This window comes from Cinclus cinclus, chromosome 10 (genome assembly GCF_963662255.1).
Source record: "Cinclus cinclus chromosome 10, bCinCin1.1, whole genome shotgun sequence".
NCBI lineage: Eukaryota > Metazoa > Chordata > Aves > Passeriformes > Cinclidae > Cinclus > Cinclus cinclus.
In genome coordinates, this window is record NC_085055.1 from 15,947,673 (window position 1) to 15,970,661 (window position 22,989).

The window sequence follows — 22,989 nt, forward strand, 5'->3', positions numbered from 1 at the left end:
CGCCGGGCACGGCGCTGCCCCGCGGGGGGGGGGGGGGGGGGGGACGGGACGGCGCTCGCCGGGGCTCCCGGGGCCCGAGGCACCGCGCGGAGCCCCGCACCGCCCCGGGGAGCGCAGGGCCCCGCGGGGCCCGGCCGCGAGGGAGGGCCGGGGGAGGCGGCGGGGCGGGCGTGGGGAGGAGTGAGGCGGAGGGCAGGGCCGGGAGGCGCCGCAGCGCCGTGGGACGCGCCGTGGCTGCCCCGACACGGCCGGAGCGGAGGGTCCCGCTGCCTTCGCCGCCGCCATGGCCGGGCGCCCCCCGCCCGCCGCCCCCAGGTAGGGCCCGCGCCCCTCCCCGCGCGCCGCCGCCTGCGCGCTCCGGGCCGCGCCGCTCGGGGCCGCGCCGCCGCCGGGGCCGCCGGGTGAGTATCGGCGCCGAGCGCCCCGCCCGGGATCTCCGCGGCGCGGGAGCCCCCGGCCTGAGAACGGTCGCGGAGGAGCCGCGCTTGGGGTGTGCGGTGCCCGCGGCGGAGCGGAGCCGCCGCCGGGCGCGGACGGGCTCCGGGAATTCGCGTGCGGCTGCGGAAGGGCGGGCGGCACGCTGCACCTGCCTGGAGGTGGTCGGTCACCCGTGCCGCTTTGCCCCTACCCTAAAGCAGGTATTAGAGGGCTTTTCTTACGACAGAGAGACAAAATAGACATTGTCATCTAAATGTGCTCTGACAGCTGCTTTTCATGCCGTAGCATCTCGAGAGAGTCGGTAAGTTAATTAGTGCTAATGATACCTTTAGGATGTTGTGCTTAAATCACTTCGACGCGCGTCCACTACCAGGTAAATCAGATTGTTTCACGATGAAAGGAAAACCTTAAATATATATATATATATATGTATATATATCACTGTATTTCTGTTATCCTGGCTCCACCAAACGTGCATTTATAGCGGTCATGAACAGCCGATTAGCACAAAACTTCCTGCAAGACGGAAATGGATGCACGCGTAGCAGGAGCCTACCGGAGATGCAAGATGCGGTTAAGCATAATTTTCAACAATCACAAGTAAATTGCATTTTGATAGAAGCAGGCAGACAGAAGTATTATAGAAATGGTACCATTTAATGCTATCATAGATAAAAACCATGTGTTGTCGATTATTACAAGTCGTTTTGGTTTAGTTGCTCCCAGTACAATATCTAAATGAGTTGCAAAAAAACAATAGAAATAAAGTTTAGAGAACGCACAGCCTTAAAAGAGATAGGGTGAAACGATGTATAACGACCTAAACAGGCAAGAGCAACTACTTTGGGGGAGGGAGAGACAATGACACCTGAGTGGGTGATAATTACTTTTAGAAGAAATTGCTTCTATTTACTAGAAGGAAACAAAAAGCTTTAAAGGAATCCCTTAGAGAGACTGGATTGAATAGTGTTTCATATCAATAAATATTTACTGACCAAAGCTTAATAATGATTTTGCATTTTGATCTGAATTGTCTGATCTAGAAATAGTCCTTCCCAATTTTTCCCTGTAGCATTTTAGAGTGAAATGAAAAGATTTTAGCTTTGTATTTTTTGCTATTAAACATGGCAAGTAATTTTTAAATGCAGTTTTTACACTGTGAAAAACAAAGATTAGAGTAACTTTAGTATTTTATGGGAAGTCACAATCTGAGAGACTTTTAAGTTATCTGATACAACGTCTTGTATTTCACACTCTACAAAAATTGGGCAGAATGCTGTCTTTACCGCAAGATAAACAGACATTCCAACAAGATAGTCTTCAAGGTATCAAGAACTGGACAAGCTGCTGCTTTCCTTGCCTATAGTCTTGTTCTCATTGTTACAGATTTACCTTCTCATATGCCTGCAGCCGTCTTCCAACTCTGCCATTATTGCTAAGCTTTTTGTCACTGTGTTTAGGAACTGAGGAAACCAGTCCTACTCCGTTTCCAGAGCTCTACCATCTGGTCATCTCTTCACCTCTGCTATAGGCCTATTAACCCAGATAGAATTGCCTATTTCTGTAGCAAGGCAAAGGCTAATCTTATTTATGTGAGCAAGGTACCTCTTTCATCTTCCTGTGGAGTGATTCTCTCTTCAGAGCTTAAGCAGGTCAGACTTCCCTACACCAAGAACTACTTTTCTCTCTTTCTTACCTCCTGAGGCTCACTGTTGACAGCTGCTTGTTATTTGTTAGTCAAGGTAACCCTTTCTTTGCTGAAGCTTTAATTTTAACCTTTCTCCCTGTGAATAAGGATCACAGGGCTCCAGGAAGGGTGACCAGAACAGCTAGTAGTTTATTCAGTTATTCCCATCTTCACCAGGAAACCTTGGGGGGGGGGGGGGGGGGGGGAAAGCACGTCTGGGAAGCCACAGGACAGGTAACTTATCATACAACTTCAGCTCATTATGCCCACTACACAATACTTAGGCAACTTTTAATTGAGATTTAGTTAGAGCAGCTGTTGAGAAATACAAACTTGGAATGTCAGCATTTAGGAGTTAGCTTTACTGACCTCACCAAAGAAAGTCTTCACCATCAAACTATTATAAATCAAAGGTATTTTTCATTTTCTTTACAGAATCACTTGAGGCATTAACCTGTTTCTGTGGCTGTTTATGCCTTATCTTAGTCACCTACACACATCTTCCTAAATCAAGGGCACAGCTCTGCCCACTTGCTGACTGTTACGCATCACCATCACTCCCAGAGTTCAACAAAATCTCAGGGTGCACATCAATTCCTGCTCAGTACCTTCCCTTCCTTTGGCTTCCATAGCAAAAGGCAAAACCATAAGCCCTGGGTTGGGGTGCCAGCAGTCACTGCAGAGCAGAGCAGGCAAGTGGCCTTCAGGCTTCCACTGATAATTTAGCATTTGCAGCAGCAGCTTCTTGCAGTGAACACTTAGCCTGGGAGTCAGATGAGCAGCTGCAGAGAACTGCACAGAACTGGCCACTTTTTCTTCAAGCAGCTAAAAGACATTTTGGATGCATGTTCCAGCTGGGAAGCTGGAAATGTATAAGGATTTGTTATTTGGGGGTTTTGTTTGTTTGTGGTGGCTGGTTTTTGTTTGGTGGGTTTTTTTTAGGGAGGAGGATAAAACACCCCCACGTTAAAAACTTAAATATACCAGCTTGCACTTTGCCTCATCGGGTGAGAAATGGAAGGAAAATCCTTGAACTTTTTACATATGAGGCAGGAACTTCCTCATTTCTGGCCCCCTGTGTTAGTGACTGCTGCACAGCTGCTTAAGGGCATACAACCACCCCCTTCAGTAAAACTGCAGTTTCTCTGCTCAAGCTTACAAAACCAAACCTATAAACATATGCAGTTTTTGGCTAATTGTGTCTCTGAAAGAAATCTTGGCTGCCAAATAAGTGTCTTCCAACATGTCTTTTGGACTGGCACCTGCTTTCAACCCACCTTTTGTGTAAATACTAGAAAGACATGGAGGAATTAAAAGTGCTCTTCAATTCAGAATCGAAAACAGCAGTGGAGCTCAGAAGCAACATTAGACTAAATAGTAATTCAGATAAATTAAAGTGCCTGTACACTCAACAGAGATGAGAAGTAGCAGGTTTTAAAATTTAAAAAGTGAAAAGACAAGCCCAAAGGAAATCTGGCTATTTCTGAGAGCTTGCTCTGTGCGTAATGAAAAAAAACATTGTATCACCAACGCAAAATGACGTTTGGTACATCTCTGAAATACCTGGTGCAACACGTAGTGCAAGAAGAATGGCTAGGAAAAGCCTTTCTAGTTTTACAGGATCCTGATGGGAAATGAAGCACTGTTTACATTTGATGAACATGCTAGGGCTGGCCACAGATATAAAGAGGTAAGTTAAAATAGTTAAAGCTGAGAAGACATCCAAGAGCAGTGGCTGTATCAGAGCTTCCTTACAGGCAGCAGGTATGTGGCACACACTCAGTGCCACTGGAACATACACAGTGATACTGTCAGAGACAGAGCTGGCAGCTGCTCTTATGCTCCAGCAAAGCAGCCCGGATCTTGTATAACAGAGAAAACAGATTTGGTGGCTTGGAACTAAGATGCTTTTAGGAATTAGTGAAATAAAACTTTTGCCCTTTAAGGAGACAAGGTTGCAGGCAAAAATCTTCACAACAACCATGGACTAAGCTACAGATAATTAATTTGAATAAATCATTAAAGATAAGAGAACACCAACAAAAATAAACAGAAAGGCAAAACACAAATGGAAATAAATACAGAAAATTTATTCTGAAAAATTATGAGTGATGAGTGAAGTTGTATAAGTGAAGAGGAACAATAGCAATGTTTGGTGGAACTGACCACATAGACCACATCTTACAGGTCTATTCTCCGCATTTTTTCACCTTTATGAGTAGAGGAAAACCAAATGAATGACAAATCTTATTTAAAAGAAAGAGAGCAAATAAAGCCTGTGAACAATTGAGTAATGTCAGAGCTCCCATTATCAGGAAACTACATGCATTAGAGCAGCAGCTGGCATCACATATGAGGATGAAATTTATTTTTCTGCACTCATGCAGAACTAGTGCTGCAGCCCAACCAGAGGAATCTGTTTAATACATGCTGGGTATGCTTTTTATTTGCAAGTTAGCAGATGATTGTACCAGATATTATGAGTGGAGCAGCCAGAAAAATTACCTGGTAAGTCTCAATATTTACTAACTTCTTCCAATGCTAGTTTGAGTCTCAGTGGTTGGAATTCCTGAAATGACATGCTGTGCCCTGTTTTTATGGGCAGTTACTAGAAGCAGTTCACTCACCTGGCTAACCTGTGTTGTCAAACATAGGCAAAATTCTCAGAGATGCTTTTCTTCCCTGAGGTCAGGGGAGAAAAACAATCAGCAAAAACCATAAGGAACCTAAAATTCTCAAAGGTCATAGGATTGTGCATGAGGAATCTAATCCCTTGAGGAATGGGACTGAAGGTGAAGGGAGGAGGGAGACTTTTAGAAGTAGTAAAGAACTTCACTATAGAATTTCCATGCTTTGTTTCACTAACCCACTTGCACACTACAGTGACCAAACCACACTGCTTATGTCCAGGCTCAGTATCTCCACTTCTTCCTTATTTAACCAATTCCATCTGTTTTGAACTCTTTAATCCTGCCTACCCTAGCCTCCCGCATAAATTTATCACTGTTTTCCTGAAAATATCCATTAATCTCCTCATTCAGCTCTGACTCTAATCCTGTGCATCCCTTCTCCCCTTTGTGACTGCAGTAGTTGCAGTAGTGTCAGTCTCTCTGTTCACAGTCTGCCTGTGCATACCAACCCTTCTTTCAGTCCTCTCCTTCTCCAGTCAGACTTGAGAAATACTAACAACTATCAGTGATAATTTGGAACATCCATATTCTGTAGCTATGCTGCTCATTTTTTATATGATTTAGGTTATGACCTCCTCCCAGTAATCATTGTAGGCAGACTCACTAACTCATTAGGGTTTTGTCATCTCCTTCCTCAGCCCTACATTAATCACTTTACTCCTTCTCGCTAACTAGCTGAGAAAGCAGGGAGCAGGAAGGCATAGACTCTTGAGAACCTTTAATTGCACTATGGATAATGAACCCTGGTCACTCCTCATGCAGCTCTCCTACCCTAAACTTGAGTGTAGGAACACCCTCTAAAGAACAGTATTTTAAGCTATGATTGGCACCTGAACAGCCAGAAGTCACATATGCGGACAGCAGTGAGGTGTGCCAGAGGTGCTGATGAGCAGGAACAGGCTGAGAGGAAAGCTGAGAGGGCTCCCTCCTCTGAGGATACCAGCCTGGGATGGCAGGATCCCAGCAGTGTTCTCTCCAGGCTCACTGCCCTGTATTACACTCACTGCAGCCACTCTCAAACACAGTATTGACTTATTTCAGTGGAGAAGTGGCTTCAACATGAAGGACCAGGCATGCAAGCACTAACAGCCATGTAATTTCGAGCATTCACGCAGAAGTCCAGCAGGCAGCTTTAGTTTTTTCTCAGAAGAAGGAAAATTAATTAAACTTCTACATCAAAACAATAGGTTTAATTGGCAACTCACTGGATAAATGCAGCAGCAGCTCCTCTTCTCCTGGTGTGTTGTACAGGCTCTTGGCTGTGCTCTCTGGGGAGAAGCAGGCAGGGGAAGCCTGCCTGGCACTCACAGGGATGAGGCACTTTGAAAAGATTCACATCTCTCAGGATCCCAGTGCCAGAAATTTGTGGGGGTTGCTTCCCAATTTTTTAACAATTTTGCTTATCAGTGGATTTATCAGTGCTTCAGACTACACACACAGTACAGCTTTCCTTCCTCTGCTTCACTGAAACAGACAGAAAAAGATCATATGGTGTATTTCTGGCTTTCTTTTAACCAGAACTACGGAGTTAGCATGTGCAGATTAACATTACAATATCTGGGATTTATTTGCTTCCTAGAATAAATTTTAAAACTTTTTTTCAGTCTTGTCAACCTTTGGATTGTTGTCATTAATCTCTTTAGTTTCTCTCAGTAATTTTCTTCACTTGAAGACATGCCTGGTTGTTATTATTAAGTATCTGGCTACTGCAAGTGTCCACAAAACACAATAGGTAGACAGTTTTTTGTGGTAATTATGTTGAGACGGACATAACTGACACCATCACCAGTCTTTTGTTAAAAACTTTTCATGCCTTCTTTCAGGAAACTGACTCCTTTTCTTACAAGCAGCTCCACACACCACTGACTCCTTCCCTCCTCTCTGCAAGTTTCCTTCTACCTGACTGGCTAACCCCAACCCACCCCTTACCCAGCCACCTAACCCTGTCTGTCCCTCACACAGCATCTCCTCACCTCATCTGTCCCTTGTACAGACACGTCCCTTCCTCCCCATGGCACAGCCAGCACACTCCATCCCAAACTGCAGCAGGCTCTGAGTCTCAAGCTCCAGCTGCAACTTGTGGCCAGCTACCCCACTCTTTTATAACAGCCACCCTCACTGGGCAGGCAAGGCTGTTTCTACTCCTTGGTAATCAGTACAGCTGCAATTCATTGTGAAAAATTGCCTTCTGCACTATCCTTACAAACTATTCTCCTACACTTATAAGCTATTCTCCTACAGTTTCTATCAAAGTTGTGTTTCCTCTTGGTAGTGTGGTACTCATGTAGTCCCTGTGGGATTGCATAGTTACCAGAGTTTCAAATACAGGCATTCTGTCAGCAGTGGAGCTGAGTGGTTCTTCAGAATATTAACGGGAGAAAGTAATGGTGTCTCCTAGTTTCCAGAACTGTGTTTAAATTAGGTTCCAATCCGTTTCCCCTAAGATGCATTTATAACCATCTGTGCTATTTCAGTTTGAAAAGGGAAGAGATCAAATCAGCAGGGTAATGTTTCAACAACAGACTTAGAGTTGTTCCTCTTCTATGTTGTCAGGGCAGTGTCCTCCTTCTCAGTGAAAAATGTGTATTACCACCGTAGACACCTAATAAAAATGAACAGGTCATTTATTTTTAAAAGTAAAACATTTGCGTGCTGCGGTGTTGAAATGAAAACCTGTTATCCTCACATAAACTCTGGAATAAGGCCTTCACCCTCAACTGGGGGAAAAAATTGCTTCTTGAGTGTTTAAAAATACAGAAGTAATAGCACAGCTCTTAGGGAGCTTAGTTATATGATCACATTGTATCTGCCAAGACCTTCAATCCTAAACATAATACATACCATAAATTCAGTGAAATCCAATGGGTCACATTATTCACATGCCCAAAGGTAGCATACCTGTATCAGTGTTTGCATGACGTAATTTAAATGTTAGTATAGCTGTTAAATACAGAGTTTTGGTACTCTTACAAATATACCCATACTTCTCAGGTTTTAGAAATCTGTGCATTATGGAACATTGCAGTGCACATGACTAGAAGAGAGAGGTGTCCCTTGGTACTAGCAACAGCAGCATATTTTTGTTTCATAAAAGAAAAATTAACTCATGGGTAAGTAGGTATTTGTTGAGTGCAACAGGTGATTTTCTGATTCAGAAGGAAAGGCTTTTAAGGCATCACATATAAGAAAAATGACTACTGAAAAAACATAGTGACAGACCATAAACAAGTAATACAAACACAAATACTAGCCCTAGTCCAGTAATGAAACAAACAAAGAGGCTGTAGGGCTGGGTTTACTTTGCATAGGTTGTTTTTGCATACACAGAATCAGACCTCTGTGTTACCTGTGTTCTTGTGTAGCTGCAGTCATTACAGTGACCCCCACTAATGAAACAGTAGGAATTGGGCGAAACCTGGATTTCAGAGAATACTTCTGGTTTTGTTCTGCTGAATTGAAAGAGCTTAGTGTTGATCAGAATAAAATTTAAACACACCCAAAGGCATGAAGCAAGTGGCAACCTCTGCTCTTAATGAAGTTAATAGGAAGAGCTGGTTTATATTTTTTTTTTCTTTAGGCGTAAGTGAAGGAATACTTATTTGGCAAGTACTCACCAAATCACGCTGCAGGCAGTGATAAAGTTGTCTGAGAGCTTAACCTCAGTTCAGTCTATGGTGTAGATGGTCCTGCTGGACCTTGTGCATCCCAGTGGGAACAAGTCAACTGTGTCAAGCCCAGGTATCACAGCAGTTTCATAATTCATCTGAAGTTCATTGCAAAGCAGTGGCAGTTTATCTACATCATGTCACCAAGGAATTAATTAAATTAATAACACATTGACCTGATTCACTGTTAGACTCCCAAAGATCATGTCCCATGTTCACTATAGAGAGTATGAAAGGTTGTAGATTTTAGAGGGTAGAAAGAAGTATTCATCTTGCCAAAAAAGCTCAATCAGAGTTTCTTGCATGAAATCTCATGCTTTTTTTAAGCTGGTGTAAGTGAGGAAAAAGTTGTGAATGTTGCCTTCACCTACTGCCCAATCCCCTTAATCACATTACAGTACATGGAAAAAAGAAAGTTTCACAAACTGAAGCAAGTTAAACCAAATACAATGTTCTCAGAATCTTGACAGCATGGCACAAAAGCATATTTTATCATATTAAAAGCCAAGTTGATTAGAAGCAGCTTTATTTTGTTCACATCTCTGACAATGTTATCATGCTTTTTAAAAAAAAAAAACTTTTAAGTGGATGAGTTTTGAGACTTTTTCTGTCTGATCACAGATTGTACTCATTGACATACTCATACAGCATCAAAATTGAAAAGGTTTGTCTTTGGGATATTAGTAGAAAATCTGAATTGTTCAAGAATATTTCAAGTATGTAAAATACGCTAAAATAAGATTTGTTGTGAATAAGCAAAGACAAAATGTATTCTTTGGCATTAAAATAAGCAGAATGTACCCTGACATTTTAACTAGATAAGTTTATGCATATAACTGCAGGTGGTCATAGAAACAATACTGGATTAAAGAGATTAGGAAATTTCTGTGAATATTTCAGATGAAAACACTTATTTTTAGACTGTTGTTTTACTTTTCTAGTATCATTAGTCAAGGTAAAAACATATTGTTTTCTGAACTCTATTATAATCCTAGACAATGTTTTAGAAGGTTTAGAAGGAATCTAACCAACTTGGCTTTCATGCAAATTAAAAAGGGCTGGGAAACAGAAAGGAGTTAAAGAAATAAGTACATGCACTAGAAAAAATACATGTGCTGGATAGGTACTTTTGAATGTACTTTATATACTGTTAAGGTAAAATATTTGCAATTATCAAATTGAGTTTAGTAGGGACCAATATCATGACTACATAGAGTGATTTTGACCAGTTATTTTTTTAATGTATGGATATGTTGGTATAGGTGCTTGACCAAAGGAGCTAATTACAACAGGCTACAAATCTCCTTCATTTTACAGCTGTAGAAATGATGTTACAAGTGGACAGTGTTATTACTGAGAACAGAGGAAGAAGAGCAGACTCTCCTTAGCAGAATATCAGCCAAATCTCCCGGCCTTGCCTACAACAGCAAAATCTTGGTTCTCTTGTAACCACAAGAGAAGAAGGGATGAATTCAAGCACTTGGGTTCAGAACACCTCCTTAAATCTTTTCTGCCAAACAGAAGAACGAAATGTCTGGTGGCTTCCAAAATACCTGCAAGCACCATTGTGTTGAGGGTGAGACTAATCTGGCTTTTTCACTTGAAGCCCTCCCTGCTTCATGACTGAGCATTCACACAGACTGACCTGGTTATTTATTTGCTGGTAGGAGGGATTGCTCTGCAGTGTCACTGTCCCTGTGTCATAAAAGGCATGGTATGACACTGGTTCAGTCAGTGCATGCCTTACAGATGCCTGATAATAGGAATTCCTGAATTCCTGATCACCTCACCATATTTATCTCCCTCTGCTTTGATTGACTTAGGTCACAGAAATGCTTCTCTCCCCTATCTGCCCCCCCCACCCCCCCCAAAAAAAAAAGTTGTCATGCTTTACTGATCAGTTCTGTGGCTTCCCAGTGTGGAGTCTTCAGGCTTTTGGAATAAATATTTTGTTATAGTTTCCTATAGTACTCAGAGACATTAACTTCTGTGATATGGAAAGGTGCAGCTTCACTACACTGAAGTAAATTCTCATGGTTTGTAATAAAGAACACTGTACATCATGATACTATAAGCACATGGCTTATCATATGCATACTTTTCTGTTTCCAAGACCTCAAGCTGTTCCATAATTCAAATTCTGTGTTGAAAAATCTGGTTTTCTGGTATCAGTAGTCCATTTTCACTAACAGTTTTGCCCTTTATGTTTTTAAAAGTAGCTGAAAATGATACTACAAAAGTGGGAAATTCCCAAGCTCCTATCTTAAATATCTGTATTTAGGTACCGACAGGACCCTTTTCTTAATCTCTTAATTCCAAAGCCAGATTTATTATTTCTCTGGAGAGATGGTACAAAGAATTTCAGAAAGTCTGCTGAATATTAGGAAAATGCCATTCAAAAGATGAAAGTGATGTTCACCTTCTGATCATGTGCATAATCCTGACTACCTACCACATTTCAATTATGCTTGTACAGTCTATTTGATTTGTAATCAATCTAAAAAGGAAACCACACGAATAGCTAGCACGTTGTGATTAGCTACACGCATTTTCTATTCAAATAAAATCATGACATAGGCATTTACTTCTAAGTTATGAATGTCTTCATCCCATTACTCTTCCCTTCAGAAATATTCAATATCTGTCTTGAATATAATCGCTGAAAAGCTTTTATAAATTAAATCTGAGATCTTTAGAGGATTGCCTTTAGAAAAAGTTCTCAGACAGTGAAATACTTGTTTGCATGTGCTGTGCTTTGAGGCTTGTTTTGTCAGTATTTTACTGTTGTTGCTCTGATGCTCCAAATGAGAATCACATTTGTTGGTGACAAAAGCTGGTTGAGAAGCTTGACTGTGATGTTTGGCTATATAATATAAATGGGATGCCTAAAATACTTAATTAATGAGTTAAGGCAAGATTTACATCCTCCACATAAAAACAGTTGTGTCTTCCTGTGTCGTGTTGCACTGCTTGTCCTGAAATGCCCAGCTGACAGTTTGTGCACAGCAAAAGGATGAGAGGAGCAGGCAGTGAACACAAGTAATTTGTTAGATACAAGAAAAATACAAAACAGGCTGTGAAAAATTACCCAGCGATTTATGGCATGAAAGCCTAATTTTCAATGTCTTTGATTTTATCCTGAAAAGTGCTGAGAATTTCTATTTCTAGTTGAAATCTGTGGGAGCTGCTTGCACATTTGTTATGTATTTAAATTGGACCAAATTTCACCAGTTTCCAGCTGTGTCACAATGTTTTTTTCTGGTCTTCTTAAAGGAGAATCAGATAACATCATAGATTTGCACTATTACATTGTGCTGCACTAACAACATATCCTATATTAAGATGGCATTGCCATCAAAATTGCAGAAATAATATAAATTTCTTAATAAATACACAGTCATGAACATTTTTGCTAGAATGGAAAAACAATTATTTCCTCTTTTGTTCTCCTTTCCACAGCACAAGGACTAGTAACATTGTACAGTACACCTCCATATGCTAAGTGAATAAGGATTTTTTTTTGTGGGACATCTTTTTAAGAATATTTCAGATTTTATGTTGGTCTTTTTCTGACTTAGTACACTTAAATAGTAGCAATTCCACTGCCTTGCTGTAGAGGAGATGAGACTGCCTTATTCTGATGTTTCTGTGGTTCCTGTGCCTATATCTCTCTAAAATCGTGTTCCCAATCAGCACTGCTCACTTAAGTTTTTTGTGTACAGACTAATTGCTCAAAGAATCCTTCCTTTAACAAGACTTCTTATCTTTCCTGCAGTCAAACCCTCAGCAGAGCCTTAGTTTCCCACTGGCTGGCACTCCAGACCTGAGTACAGACTCCCTGCTTTTGGGGCAGAAAAGCTTTCTCAGTTGTCTTTCAGTCCATCTCCATAAGGTAAAGTCCTTTAGCCTTCCTTGCATTTAAGCGTCTGTTCCTTAATCTTTTCCAAGTCAGTCATTCTTCTTCATCAGACCTTGCTGGTCCCCAGTTGTTGATCCAGGTTGTCTTTTCATACCTTCTAGAACACCCTCCACCTCCAGAACTCAGCAGAAGTTCCTGTTAGCTGTGGGCATTTCCCACCAGAAGAGATCTCACAATTCCTCCTGTTCTTTCCTGTAGTTTCCTCTGACTAAGATCCAAGGCTGTTCTTTCTGGAAGGTTTCCTTAGTAAGCAGCTATTCTTAACAGCATAACAAAGGTCCATCTAGAATTGTCTTAAAGCCATGTCACATCCAGGTAGAGGTGGGGACAAAAAAGGCAGGATGCCTGTCAGCTGTGTGCAAAAGCCAGTTTTATATTGGGTTGACTCTCTGTCAGTAAATTACTGAAATACAGTTAACCATCAAAACCCACCAGCCCAATCATCTGTCATTCAGCTCCTGAGTGCCAACTCTTTGATTTGATTGTCAGCTCTCTGAACTGAATATATCCTGCCATAGCTATTGGATGTGGAGGAGTTTGGCAGATTTGTACATAGAGCCTTGTTATTTTATCTTTAGTAATTCAGTCAGTAAACTCAGGAAGGAAGGAATATTTCTAAGTAGATCATAAAAAATTAGTCAGTTTTGTTTACATGTATTCTTCAGTAAAACTTGTCTGTTCTTTTATTATTTTTTAAAAACATGATCTGAAGGCTGATGATTGCTACTGCTTACAGAGACTTACAGATTTATTTACTGGTTTAATTTGGAGCAGAATAAAGGTCATTCAGGGCTCTTTGGGCATTGTGAAGTGTACCCCAGCATGGGTTGTCTTTTCTCTGCATCTGTTTTTCATCAGCATGTAGTTAAAGACCTGGTCTTTTGGCAGTTGTATCACTGATAGAAATGAAATGTAAATCAAGAGGGCCCAACAGACACTATGAAATGAGCAATCTGAATATAAAGCATTTAAACTTCCAGTCTTTTTAGTGTGCTGATCTGTAAAACCCAATCCTGTACCTGTCAGATTGCACAGACAGTGAAGGGAAGTATTCAGTATTTTTGTTTCCAGAGAAGCCAATAGCAACCGTGGGAGACTGAAACAAGTTTGTGAATACCTTACATGATGTGGTCCTGATATTGCCAGTGATTATATTCTGTGCTTGAACTCCAAATCCATAACAAAATCAGAAAGACATTTGTTTGAGGTATTTATAGAGAGTCTGTTTGACTAACCATCTGTGATCTGATTGAAGTATACACATTGTCCAGACTGAATGAAAACCATTTATATGGATTAGAATGGTAATTTTGACACTCTTACATATAAAGACTTTGCTCCTAGTGACTTTACTGACCTGTTTACTTGCAAAGGTAAATTTTATAACTGCAAAATTTGAAAGCATGAGGAAAGAGTATGACTAGTCTGTCCACTTCAAAAAGGCTTTGAAGGTAAGAGATGCTGTTTGAACACTGCATGCCTTTCAAAACTGCTTCTTGCTTAGGGTGTGGATTAAGCTGGCTGCCTTCCTCAGTTGCTTAGTAGCTTTTGGGTTTATTTGGGAAGGTAGAAGTAAGAAGATGCTAAGGTACTTTGCTCTGCTTTCACTTCTCTTATATTTCTATTTCAAAATGAGTTTCATCCTTGTTTTGTTGTTCATGATGTTCACTACAAATATTAGCAGAACACCAGAAATGTAGCTCACTGTAGTCTGGCGTTAATTACACTGAGAAACCTCGCTGTGTTCATTCATTTGCTTCCTTCAAGATTATTCTTTTCATGGGTCAGTACATTTTCTGTTCAAAATGCCAAGATTAGGAGTCATAATGAAAAGAGGAAAAGCAGCAGGCTGTAGTATGATTGATTAAATATATATATATGTAATGGTCACTTATTATTTATTGAGATTGCTCCTTAGGAATGATTATTGAAAAGCAAGTTTTGGGAAGCTGGCAGTGCTTGTTCAAGATGGCAGGAAATTGAAGTTTCTGATATTGTTTCACAAGATTAATTTTCTTTAGTGATAACCTGGGGAATTCTTTAAATTACCTCATCTTAGTTGATGTAGCACCATCTGCCACATCTGCAATGGAGATAATTATTTTTAGGAGCAGATGTGGGTTTTTTGATTAAGTCTTGAGTCATCGAGGTCAGTATTTTTGAATTATTTAACATAGGAAAGATGAAGCAATTCGTTTGCGTTTTGGACAGTAATACACGATGTGTTATTATGACAGTGATATAAATCTCATAGCTATTTACTACAGTCCTCTAATTTCCAGGAAACTTTTTTGTATACTTTGCGAATGCATATAGCTTGTAGGAAAAAAATTATCAGTTACAATTCATGAATCAGTAAGACAGCACCTGGTGACACGAGTGTGGAGACTTTGTTAATGTAAAGGCCAAAGTGAAAATGGTGCACTTAGCACTGCATCTTAGGTCCAGGTTACCAACTTCAGTTTCAAAAGCTGAATTATAGATTAGGATCTTTCACACCAAAAGAAAACTCTCAAAATGAGCCATCCCTTAACAGAGATTGCTTGCTGTGCCTGTGACTTTTTGTGATACCTCCTCAGATGAGCACATCTAGCATTTTCCTTGACATTCTAAACAAGGGAGCCAAGAAGACTTGAGAACTGAGACCTAAAAACTCCAACAGCTTTCTTTATCTTGTAGTGAAAAGGCTCCAATCTGTGCCAGATTTCCTGAAAGTCCAGCACTTGTGTAAGCTTTTAATGTGAAGTAAGGAGCACAGTATGTGAATGCAGATCTGTCACTTGATGATGAGCTGGCTACATCTCTGCAAGTTTCTCTCTGTTTCCTGCTATTGAGGAACTAATGAGAGCAGAAGCTTCTCAAAGCCAGAATAGTTTTATCTCTGGAGAGGTAATGAAAAATAGGTTTATATTACTGCCTTTGCTACAGAGGATGGCAGAGCTGTATGGCCTGAGGAGGGTCTCTTGAGAAAACACCTGTTGAAAATGAAAGCTTAGAAAGGGTACCCATGGGATAAAACGAGGAAACTTTGTCCTAACTGAGAGTTGAGATAATTGAAAAAGAGATGTTGAAAAGCTAAATCCGTGTTCCATGTTGGAAGAAAGACTGGTGCCCCTGAAGGTATCTATGCAGCACCTCATACTGCACCTCCCTGAGTTATGGAAGACTCACATTTGTGGTACTGAATTCCCAGCCTGCAGAAGCACAGCTGGGGGCTCATTTTCCCATCAGTTTGCATTGCTGCAAATGTCCTTTGTGCCACTCCTAGGGGGGTTCATGTACCTGACTGACCAGAAGGAGCGGGTTTCCCTACGCTGCTTCTAGAAACTATGTAGCCGTAAACTCCATAAGGAAGAGCCTGTGGAGTCTAAAACTGAATGTAGCTCTCCTACTCTGACACTTCTTTGTTAAAATTTTTCGGCATTCCAGTGACTGAACCCTAACCCTGAAGCTGTTTGCAGGCGGTGGGAGCCCAGAGTTCCTGTCCCTGGCACAATTCAGGAGTTGAACTGCAGTGCAGCATGAGAATAGTTCTGCTCTACAGTTACCAAACAGGAGATGGGAACCCAAGACAAAAAGAGAAGCTCTGAAAGTGTTAGAGATACTTGTAAATGTATTGTGCCTTGTCCTGTGAAACATGGTTGCTGATTTTTTCCTGTGCTCCAAGTAATCAGCTGGATGTGAAATACAACTCTGAGGACTGGGATAGGTGATGAGAGGATTTAGGTTTACCAAATTTTGGGAACACCAAAGGCTGTTGGGTTTCCAGTCTGAACTTTAGTCTCAGTGGGAGCCTAGTCTCATGTAAAATATTTAATGGCATTTATTTCAGTTGTCATGTGTTTTTAACAAGTATTTCTATATTTGCCAATGAAAAGTGGGCTTATTTTGAAAAGAACACAGATTTTAAGGGATTAAGAAGCTTTTACAGATCATTTCACTTTCCGCATGACTTGGAGGAGAGCTTTACTTCTGTATGGGACATGTCATGTGCTAGCCCTTGCTGAAATACTGTCCAGAGATACCACAGATTTCTTGATACTCCAGAATGTGACTCTTCAGCTCTATGCGTTAATGTGATATTCTGTTTCTACTGTTAAATTAAGTTCCAAAGAAGGCCTTCAGGTAGTTGTCAAATTATCTTTCTTGCTGTTAGACTCGGCAACACTCGGGCACCGAAGTTCAGTTCCCTGCAGACCGTGGAACTGAGAGCAGATAGTCATCATCAGCCCATCAGCTCCCTGTGGCAGGGCCCCTCAGTCTCGGCAGTACAACAGGCCTTGTACTCCAACCTGCAGGTCAGCCTTGATTGCAGAGGTGATGCACCTTATAAACAGAGGCAGTGCACAGCTTCTGCTGGGAGTGGTGAGTTCTACCTCGTCCAAAGGCTGCATCTCAATGTGGGCTTATCAAGGAGGATACTTAACTTACATAAGATTTCACCATCTGAATATGAGGTTCCTACTTTAAATGGAGATAGAAAGCCAAAATTTACTTCATGTGTTTAATTTCCCTCATTCTGTTACAGAACTCAGTATAAGGCTTATAAAATGTCATTTTGCTGTGTCAAATGCCAGAATTACTGCCCAGAAATATTACTGTGTATCTCTATCATCTGAGCAATGAAGCAGAGTTTTGTAAACAGGCAAAAGTCTTCTTTCTAAGTACAAGTGATGCTGGTATCTTCCAGAATACCAAGTAAGACACTTTCCAAGCGAAGTCAATTAACCCTCTGGTCTCTCTTGTCCATCTGTATTCAGTCCTCCCATGTGATCCATGAACCTTCCCCCCCAGCTAGCAATTAACAAGTCCTAAATTAGTTTTATATATTTTGTTCAGTTTTCGAGTTCCAGCACATCTAGATACTTACAGAACTTAAAGTTCCTTTCCAGTGGAAATGCATATATTCATAGGTAGTCCTAAGCAGTATCAGGTGAAAGGTGCATGCCTGAATCTTTAAGGGAAAGGTAGCCTTAATCATGCTTGGCTCTGAATTCCAGAAAAAAAGTAAGTGTGAATGGCCTCCTTTTAACATACTGGTTTAAGGTGACTGAGGAAAACTACTTTAGGTTTGGGCACAGCAGGAGGTTGCACGTGGGCTGTTGTCCCATTGGAACCAATGAGAGATTATTACTTGAGCCATGGTGACCTTGTCACTCTATGGTCCATCGCAACATGTTCCATCTATCCCCATAGGTGACTTGCAATAATTAAAAGCACTCCAAAGACCCAGTCTGGGAAGCAGAACATGATTGTGTAGGATACTTTAGCCCTAGTACGTTCCCAGATAAATCGTCCTTTAGCACATGTGGCCTTTAACTGTGATCATGTCATGACGAGAAGGAGAAGCTTCATTAATTCTGGACCAATGTAATTATTATACAATGGAAGATCTTTGAAGACTGGCCTGAACTGTTCCAAAAGAAAAGTGTGAGGGTTGGTTCTTGCTGTGTGTGCAAATAATTTGGCTGGAGGAACTAGTTTTTATGGTTTTGTGCTTTGTGTCTGCGCAGTCCCAAAGTAAATATATTTGTTGTGTACCACTGAACCACAAAACAGAATATGTGCATGACTTACCTTAGCCCTGAACCTACAGTGTATAGAGCTGTTCCATCTGGATTACAGAATGCTGCCTCTCCTGTTGTGTTCTTTACTTTGTAATCATTGCCCCTTTACTTCTGTCCTGGCAGGTAAAAATGCAGCAAATATTTCTGTTGTTTACCAAGCAGAATTGATGCAGCAAGTATTTAATTTGCTGCTCCAAGCTGCCTGCTTGTGAAAACAGGCTAGTACCACTTTTTACAGTGGCATTCAAGACAGACAGGTCTGGTTGTAGGCAGGTCTGGTTTTATGCTTTCCTCTAGTCTTCAAAAGACATCAGTCTGTTATTTTATATCCAAAGTGTGTAGCTCAGGATATTCTTCCAAAAACTGAAAACTAAAAATAAATAGACTAATAACATCAGCTAGGAGAATACAAATAGCATCTAGTATTCTAAGTTACATCTCTTTACTGACCTGTGTTTTGGTGTTGAGTTATTTATGTAGCTGAGTCACTGGAAAGATTTTTGGGGGCTTGTTTCTTTTTTGTTCTTCAGCAACTTTGAATCTCCACTGATGCATGAAGTCCCAGAGCGCCAAGGCAGCAGCACAGACAGCTCTGCAAGCAGTTTGGGAAGCTCTGTCACAGCATGTAAGAAGGTAACTTTTAAGTTTATCTTATATTCAAAGTCTAGTATATATATATATAGCTTTGCTTTTTAGCTTTCAACTTTAGTGAGGAATATAAAATTTAAGTGATACTTAGAAAAGGTTTGATACAGAAAAATAACTTAATGGTGGTGTTATAGTATCTTGCAAGTTTTGTCTGCCTGGTCTATACTTGTCTGGTCCCAAAATACATTATACATATTTTGGAGGTAAACTCCCATTGAACATTTCTAATTTACCTCATTATCTGACATTTCAGTATATGAAATAAAAGCAGTGCATAGCACAAATACCTTCAGGACTGCTCTGGAATAAATGACAAGTTTCTGGGACCCAGACAGAACTTTGCATCTCTCAGTCAATGCAATGGAGGGTCCTTCATGAAAAAACTTTGACTGGAATGGTTTCTACAAAAAGAGATGGTACAGACTGCTATTATTGTTTTCTAAAACAAGGAAACAGGTTTATATGTAATAATTTAATTTAGAGCATGTGGAGGGAATAAAGTGACACATCTCTGTGTATGTATGTCATTAGGAGAGGTTGAATGTCATTTTGTGCATGTAGCTAATTTCAGTACAACTGATAATACAAAGGTGAAGACCTTTTTATGGCAGTACAGTCTGAGGGAAGGGGACACTACCAGAGACTACTGAAGAGGACAGGCTGTCTTCCACATCTCACTTTGCATTAAACCTCAGAGCTCTACTGTCTCACACAGGCATAATTCTAGAGCTGAAAATAGCATTCTTTTAAACTTTTACAGTTCATTCAGTCCTCTCATAATTCTGACTTTTAATAATGCTTTCCTTCTGGGTTTGGAGTTTTTTTGTTTGTTATATGTAAGAAGAGTGAAGGATAAAACATGTAGATGTTAAAGATTTATTTTCCTTATACTGAAAACTGCACACAGAAATTTTGTTAGATATAATATCATTGATACAGAAAGAGAACTCGATAAGACATGTATGCTGGGACTGGGCTTCCTCACCCCAACATGGCTAAAAGATAAAGTGTCAATATTTCATTTGATCAAAGTGTTCATTTGCAAAATAATACTTGGTTTTTAAAAATGCTGCTGACTGTAATTGGAATCCTCATATAGGCAGAAAATTACTGTGTGGGAAAACATTTTAAATTTTTATTTAATCTCAGAGTTGTTTACATTATGTAAGAGTGAAGGACAGTGGCACAGCACTAAGTCCCACCACTGCCTTTACAAAAAAAAGGCTCCTGCTTGGTCATGTTCAGAAGTATCACTTTATTTTAAAGGGTAGCCTGTATCACATGGTTGAGAGCTGCTTCACCTGTCCAATCCCATACATTTGAGCTGTTCATTTTAAAATAAGTCCATTTTATGATTGTCAGCACTCTAAAAGAAGTTGTTCTCTTCTGACAATAGTTCTGACAAACAGCAGGATGTTTTGGACTTCTTTACACCACTGTCAGAGAAAGTTTACTTTTTGTGTGTGTGGAAAAGGGTGAAGAATTCTCTTCTAGCCTGTGTTAGGTGATTTTGAAGTTAAATGTGTAATTGGTGGTGGAGTGAAATGCTGTGGGGTCCTGCTGCAAGGGAACAGTTTAAGCAGTTGACTTGCGGGTTTGAGTAATTATATTTGGCATGAATAGCTCCTGTCAGAAACCATATGAGATGTAGCCTGTTACTACACAGACCAACCTAAACAAATGCAGAAGATGTGCCCCTTGATATCTCGTTTTATTCTGTATGTCCCACTTTCCTATCTTTTTTTGATGAGTAGTAATTAACCAAAGCAATTAAGATGTTCAGTCACGAAGACACAGATGTTTCATTTGTGGAGCAGAGCCTTTTTAATGCTGTCTCCGTTATAGATATTTACTGTATTTTAATGCCTTGTGATCTAAATCAGGGAGCAGGAAGCTGTTACACTAAACTCATATGCAGTATTTTCCTCTGGGAAAGAGTGACTTTTCTAATACACACTCTGCTAGAGACTGATTTAGTTCATTGATTCACAACACACTGAGTAATGCTGACGGCTGAGTCTCTAGATGAGAGTGGGAAACTTTTTTTTAGAACCATGAATTACTGCTGATTTCACATTTAGTGCATGATGCAGATTCATCCTGAATTATTTTCTGAGTGTGATGATCCTGCTCCAAACCAGATATACAGCAGTATAGTGTGTGTGCAGCTGTCACATGAGTATGGTCAATGAATCAAATTCTGCTTTCAGTTTTCAGATGATAGCAAAAATCTTAACAATGTGTCAGTGGGATTGGCCCTGCACTTGTCTTAATTAAATAAGAATGAAGAATGAAGAGAAGTACAGGACAGGAAGATAAAAATTTGGCAAGTGATACTGTTTGCCTTAAAGTGCAGGACTGCAGACTGACAGCTCAAGAAGAGGGTTAGTTTTCTTGCCATTTGGGACAGATCACCTCAGTGTATTTTGAAAAAATGTTTAAATGCAAGAATGGCAGTGGTAATATGCTGGTAGAGATACAAAGAACACCAGTTCTCACATTGCTTTTGATTAATTAACTAGCTCTGTTAATTTAGATTGACTCCTTCAAGCTCATACACTTTTGATCATAGCAGTCATATATTATTTTACTATAAGAAGTTAAGTATGTTCTTTTAAAAGCATGAATATACCATCAAATTTTCATGCATGTGCAAACTCCCACTTTGTCTAAACACATGAACCTGTTTAACAGGGAGAATTGCCTCACAATAGCAAGAGGCTGTAAGAAGTATTCCATTTATTCTTACCATATATGTGTCTTTGTCCACAATAATACTGTCTGTTACCAAAGAAATATGCCCAAAAGTTCACATGGCTTCTAGAGATACATTTTTGCACAGCAGGTGTGTGTAACCCTACCTGTTACCAGCATTGCAGGGTGGCCCAAATTATCTTTCCTCCACAGAAGTAAAACGGGAAAGCTCTGAACAGTATCACGTCTAGAATGGTCCTAATGCAAGAACTTGTGTTTCATAAGATGGAGTTTAACCTGATCCAAGGTTTACCCCTCACTCCTGCCACCACTGACTCAAACCTCCATCTCCTGAGCACCACTCAGACCTGCGTAAAACCAGACCATGTGCAAGACACCTCTGGCACACATTCCTGCATTCCCCCATTCCCACGGAACTCTTTTCAGAGTAGTTTCTGGGGCCATTTCCGTATGATTTTGAGCCAACCTCTGTTCCTTAGATCTGACCAGCTGACCTCTGCCAGCTTCTGCTGTGTGGACTCAAGCATATCTGGTTCTATTTTTCACCTGTCTTGTACAAATCCAAATTGTCGTGAATTATTTTCCGCAGCCTACAGTATTAAAAATGTTACACCTATTCACCCCTCTTTGCACTTCTGGATACATCCTCAAGTGTGTGTGCAGAGCTCCTCACACACAGGAGAGCAGAGTCTGGCCCAGGGAAAATGTAATCCTACCAATGGTGTTCATCTGCTTGAGGTTGCTTGGAAACCACATGCTGTGCAAAACTTCCATGTAGTAATTTCTACCCCTGACTTCAAAGTCTGTTATGAAAAGATGCATACAAAAATTTAAATGCAATATAAAGCCTTGGAACTTATAAACCACCCTGGAGTGACTCAAGCTTGGCAATTGTGACCTGACCTGACCAGACCAAGACATTTGGTCAGGAGAGTTATTCCTCTGCTGCTGCTTTACCAGTATTTGCTTCCTGATAAAAACATTCTCTGAAAGGAAGTTAGAGCTACCAAAGTGGGTGAAGTGTGGACTTCCCATCTCATTTCATGGGTTTATCATGCACAATATACATCTGCTATGATCGAGCTGCTCCAAAATGCACACCAGACAAAGACAAGTAGCACCAAGGATATCTGCAGCTTGTTTCTGCATGACAAATTTCTGCCTATCACAGTTTCTTAGAAACTGTCAGAATTTTGGGAAAGAAAGATCCAAAGTGATTAAGGTTGAAGAAAAATTCACTGTGATCTTTAAGGAAATGAAACAAGATTGCTTGTTACAGCAAAAGCTGTTTGAGCTAAAAAGACCTCTTTCTTGTGTATGCAAAATTTTAACAGGTTATTAGAACTTCAGCCCTTGAGGATGAGAATGTCTAGAATCTAATTAAATCTGAAATCACATATGTATGTGAGTGTGTTGTGTGGTTTTGTATATGTTCAATTCTATGTTGTCTTCATAAAGCTCAGAGAATGGTAATTTTTCAGAAAGAGCAAAATAATGCTGTATTCTAGATTTTGCCAATCTGTTCATAATGCTCCAAGATTTCCTCAAAAAAAAAAAACCAAACCCACACAACAGTTTATTACACTAACAGGAAATTGTTTCTTTGGGATATGAAGTATATTATTTTCCCCATCTAATCTCAGAGTTAGTTACGATGGCA

At 40.4% G+C, this 22,989-nt stretch overlaps 1 protein-coding gene across 1 annotated transcript in view; it reads left to right on the plus strand.

The window, feature by feature from the left end:
• Positions 1-18,515: 18,515 nt before the first annotated feature.
• Positions 18,516-22,989, plus strand: part of SPHKAP (SPHK1 interactor, AKAP domain containing) — a 43,907-nt gene continuing 39,433 nt past the window's right edge. The window contains exon 1 of the mRNA XM_062499336.1: positions 18,516-18,599. Within this exon, the coding sequence (XP_062355320.1) occupies positions 18,516-18,599 (84 nt within the window). The remainder of the gene's footprint in view (positions 18,600-22,989) is intronic.